This window comes from Triticum aestivum, chromosome 1A (genome assembly GCF_018294505.1).
Source record: "Triticum aestivum cultivar Chinese Spring chromosome 1A, IWGSC CS RefSeq v2.1, whole genome shotgun sequence".
In the NCBI taxonomy this organism is placed as follows: Eukaryota; Viridiplantae; Streptophyta; class Magnoliopsida; order Poales; family Poaceae; genus Triticum; species Triticum aestivum.
This window is the reverse complement of record NC_057794.1, coordinates 3,292,843-3,297,848: the sequence shown is the minus strand read 5'-3', so window position 1 is coordinate 3,297,848 and position 5,006 is coordinate 3,292,843. Positions and strand designations below refer to the sequence as shown.

Sequence of the window (5,006 nt, the reverse complement as noted above, 5' to 3'; positions counted from 1 at the left end):
CAAGTACTTGCGATAAATATAATGTTTACGTTGTCAGATGTACCCTTGATCATTGGAGGGTTCAAATCAAATATTTCTCTTACCTCATAGAAGGAGAGAAAGTATCCAGTGCACTGACCAAATCTATGCACCGGATGCACCCATGGTTTTTTGGGCCAAACAGCTTTACCCGACAGTTGATCTCCTCTAAAACCCGATAATACTTAGATGCATTTCATCAAGGTTTCATATATAAAACTTGATGAAACCTAGTTTCATATCCAATAATTTCCTGAAACTTGATGAAACTTCATTTTGCATCCGAAACATAGTTTCATAGTAAAATCCCAGCAAGGTGGAGGGAGTGCTTGGTTGTGCTTAACTTTGGATTTCCCATTTTGTCCTAAAAGCCAAAAAAGCACCTATTTGTGAGCTTTTGACTTTGGCTTTTGGCTTATGTCGTCATGTAACAATGTGCATCCATATAACCAGTTAAGAAGACTTCAGCTCATCTGCTGGCTACGAGCAACAAAGTGCAAATGGAGATGTACACAAGATCAAAAGATTTTTCTGGGAGGGATGTCATGGATGTCCCGGAAGTTATTTACCTGTTGTGAAGTAACCATGCCAGTTTTGATATATCCGCCCATAGTTTCTGTTTCATCGAGTCTACTGATTATATGTTGTGTATCTGGTCTCTTCTGTGGGTTGAAGTCGACACACTCTATTCCTATCTCAGCACATACTCGTACCTGGTCCAGTTGTACATTGCTCTGTGATTTCTCCAACATGTTACTCCAACTTTTAACGACCTACAAATTGAATTTCTGAGTTATAAAAAGATTCACCATCTTTCTAAATGTGGAATTAAAGTACGTAGTACAGCAGCATGCCCCGTACATGATGTCAATAACTTACACAAAGCAACATCAATTAAGATTTCGAACTAACAATAAAATTTCCCAAGAACATGACTGGGGTGCACCCCTATTTTCATCTGACATATTGGAAGAAACTAAGTATCAATTCAACCAAAAGAAATTATTCAAAATTTCAGGTTGGAGATAACTTGGACAATGGGTGATGAGATTGTCCAACCCCACTCCTACACAAATAAGCTAATTCGTGTGATTTTGAGGTGCTAAATATTGGCGCAACATGACAGTACTACAGTTGTAGTTCAACCTTCCGTACATATGGTTGAACCACCTCTTGAAGTGTGGTAGAGTTGTCGGTGCTTTCCATCCGCTAAAGGTTCAAAGCCTAGTTTTAGTATTTATATTGTCATAGCATCTCTAAGTCTTTCAGTCAAAATATATGGTCCATGGTTCATTTATAGCTAAAAATGAAAGAAAGCGACATTATGCTGCATCTAACAAGAGAAGCAAGTAATACATTGATTTTGAAGCACGGTCTTTATTTTCGAAAGAAGACCTAATTGTTCTTACATTGTCAACAGCGTGATAGCCCTTCTTTCCGGTGAGTATTTCAATGATTATAACTCCAAGGCTGTAGATATCAAGCCGATACGAATGACGGTATGTGATTTCAGTATGGTTACAAAATTCTGGTGCCATATATCCACTGCACAAATATATTTCAATGTGATTGGTTGAGCAAGGTAATGCAGTGTTAGTATAAATTATAGCAAAATAACTTTTTTTGAACTTTCAAGAAGCTTAGCAAACTTACAATGTTCCACCTCTGGAAGTAATAACCTGGCTTTGCATTTCAGCAAAGTACTTCGATAGACCAAAATCCGCAATTTTTGGGACAAAATTATCATCCAGCAGTATATTTGCTGGCTTCAGATCTAAGTGGACAATTTTATTCTGATGAAGATGATGCAACCCCTGGCAAATTCCTGTGATAATTTGGTAGCGGTCCCTCCACTGAAGTCCGTAAGATGTATCTTTGAAGTGGAAGAGGATAGAGTAAGTTTAGTGTTGTATGCGGGATGTTATAAGACAATGTATGCGGGATGGAGTACAATATGATCTCTAATAATGACAATATAGGTTAAATAAAACTTTACATGCCACATGATCCTACCAGTGATATACTCATGAAGACTTCCTCTAGGAAGATACTCAAAGCAGAGTAACCTTTCTTGTACATCCGCCATGACGAATTTTCCTTTGTACCTTTCCACACTACCTTGCGTGTCGGCACAATAACCGAGAAACCGTACTATATTTTTGTGCTTCACCATCATGAGACATTCAACTTCTTGCTGGAATTCCTTCTCATGCATATATGTATTGGACATCTTCTTCACGGCAACAATCCTATTCTCAAGCTTTCCCTACAGTGAGAAGATGCTTTGTCAGAAACAACTTCAGTTTTCAGATAAAGTTTGATCAAAAGACCGGAGCAGCCCAAAGTTATTGTACCATATAGACCACCACAAATCCACCGCTGCCAATTCGCTGCTCATCAGAGAAACTATGTGTGATATCTTCCAGAAGTGAGAGTGACAGGGCCTTCGGCTCTGCCGTTTCATCACATAGCATCCACTCTAGGTCCCTTGGTGTGATAGTACATCGGCGTTCCATTTGCAATTATATGCCACGGTTCCTTCCCTGTCAGAATGATCTCTGACTCCCGCAGCTTTCTTTGCCTGATGTCCCTTTTCCCGTTTCAAAAAGAAGAAGAAGAAATGTGCGTTCCAAGATGAGAAGGTTTCAAACCATATTTTGAAGATTTCAACCCCCAAAATGCAGTTTTGAACTTTGGAGAAGTGTAATTTTCAGCCAAAGTAGTCTGGACAACCTTGAATGAACTAACTAAACTCAACGAAGTTTGTGCCAAATTTTGACTAAACTCAACTGACAAATTGGCATAATGCCAGCTTCTGACTTAGAAGAAAAGCAACTTGACAGAAAACAATAGCATTCCTGTATGTATATTTTTGTTATAATAAAAAAGTAAAAAAAATAACTCGAACGAGGATTCATGACTGAAAGACAGTGCTAGCTTTCTGATTTGCAATATCTTTGACCATGGCAAGATCTCTGAATCTGATCCTAGAAGGAAGAAAAGCAACTTTCAACTTGGATTTTGTCACGTGAACAAAATGGACTGAACTTGGATTCGGTTTACTCGACGAGCTTGACAGCATAGTAGCTGCTTCTCTCATGTGTTCTGTAGGTCCTCAAATCTCCTCCGGCAAGAAGAAAAGGGTCATCCAATCTGTATTCAAGTAGTCGAATCTTACGCCTCCTCCGTCTGCTTGCAGTTTCGATCAGTATAAGAAACACACAGTTCACCTACCTAAGGTGATAAGGCTGCATGCATCGTCCTGATGCAGAGGCCGGGGGATATCCTCCTTTTCAAGAAAAAACCTACCTAAGGTGATTGCAAAGGCAACTAGAACAAATAAACTCTGGAGAAGATTGTTGGATAATCCAAACAATCTCTAGTAGTATACGTGTTGGATGTCTAGTAGTAGTCCAAGTACTAGTAAGTTTAGGTAGCTAAATTTGGTACGGTGCAATCAGCGTTGCCGGGTTTTAGATTAGGAAAGTAAATCAAGTGAGTCCGGTTAGGACTTTGTGTCCGTATCACATTAGTTTTGGAGTCAGGTCGTGCACCTATATATATGCACCACCTTGCGTCGTTTGTAATCACCAGAAAAACAAAAAGCAATAAAGAGATATTACGAGGCACGACACGTGCCTCTGGCTAACTTCGAGTTGCTGCGTTCGTGTGCGTGTGTTCTGGTCCCGGTGTTTGCATGAGCGCTGGCGAAATATCAAGTGCTACAACTAGTTCGTATACGTCAAGACGAGTTGCGCATACACGACCCGTCGAGCTGCAGCGTGATCGTGTGTTTGATCCTTGGAAAATTCCAACAATTGATATCAGAGCAAGGTGTGAAGGCTTCGCCGTCAAGTTACGTCACGGCGGAGTTGAAGGATTCTTCGTCGCCGTCAAGTTGTGTCACGGACGACGGAAAATCGAAGAGGATCATGTCGACTTTGAAGGCGAGTGGTGGTGGTGTGACCATCCAGTTCCCCATGCTTGAAGGCGGCAATTATGGGGTGTGGGCTGCAAAGATGAAGATCTTCATGCGTGCACGTGGAGTCTGGGCAGCGGTGGAAGGTGATGGTGCGGTCGAGGAGATAAAGGACCAAGAAGCTTTCGCCGCCATAGCCCAAGCTGTGCCTGATGCCGTTTTCATGACTATATCGGAGAAAGAGACGGCAAAGGAAGCTTGGGAAGCTCTCAAGGAGATGCATGCTAGAGATGATCGTGTCAAGAAGGCTCGTGTTCAAGCTCTAAGGAGGGACTTCGAGAGGATGAGCATGAAAGAATCAGAAGGGGTTGGTGAATTTGCGTTGAAGCTAACCTCCCTGGTTAATGAGATGCGGGCTCTCGGATCAAAGATGGAGGACATCGCAGTTGTGGAGAAGTTACTTCGAGCCGTTCTCGATAAGTTTTTACCGATCGTTGGTACCATAGAGCAGTGGGGCGATGTGTCGAAGATGTCGGTGATGGAGGTGATCGGGAGGCTCAAGACCTATGAGTTGATGTTGAAGGGGCGTGAACGCGACCAAGAAGAAGAGCAGTTGATGTTCTCGCATAGTAGGGAGAAAGATAAGCAGAAGTACCGGAAGTTCGACAAATCTAAAGTCTGTTGCTACAATTGTCAGGACCATGGACACTATTCACGAGAGTGTCCTAATCTGCGGAAGGAGGCAAAGAAGGAGCACGGGACTCTACAACTAGCTGAAGTGGGCATGGATGATGACCCGAGATTGCTTTAAGGAAGAAGCGGCGGTTGAAAAAAAAACAAAAAAAGAGTCGTGTCTTTAGTTTTGTTTGTGTCTGAGTCGTCCGTGTGTCTCGGCGAGAAGACGAAGGCCAGCATGAAGATGGATGCGCACCGGTTAAGTTGAGTTCCTGCATGAGAGGCTATGTGTTTAGTCTACATGTAGCACGCTAAGATGTGACCGTTCTCGATAAGTTTTTACCGATCGTTGGTACCATAGAGCAGTGGGGCGATGTGTCGAAGATGTCGGTGA

At 42.1% G+C, this 5,006-nt stretch overlaps 1 protein-coding gene across 1 annotated transcript; it reads right to left on the bottom strand.

The window, feature by feature from the left end:
• Positions 1-471: 471 nt before the first annotated feature.
• LOC123071341 (cysteine-rich receptor-like protein kinase 10) lies at positions 472-2,534 on the bottom strand. Its single transcript, XM_044494887.1, has 6 exons — positions 2,373-2,534; positions 2,032-2,284; positions 1,672-1,891; positions 1,428-1,563; positions 588-791; positions 472-498 (listed from the first exon to the last, which is right to left on the bottom strand). Exons 1-6 carry the CDS (start codon positions 2,532-2,534, stop codon positions 472-474), a joined length of 1,002 nt encoding a protein of 333 aa, XP_044350822.1.
• Between the last annotated feature and the right edge of the window lie 2,472 nt (positions 2,535-5,006).

Coding starts and splice junctions, on each gene's coding strand:
- LOC123071341 (XM_044494887.1), bottom strand. CDS start 2,534: ATGGAACGCCGATGTACTATCACACCAAGGGACCTAGAGTGGATGCTA. Junction 1,892..2,031: donor TCTTCATGAGTATATCACTG/GTAGGATCATGT, acceptor TCCACTTCAAAG/ATACATCTTACGGACTTCAG. Junction 792..1,427: donor GCTATCACGCTGTTGACAAT/GTAAGAACAATT, acceptor TTCAATTTGTAG/GTCGTTAAAAGTTGGAGTAA.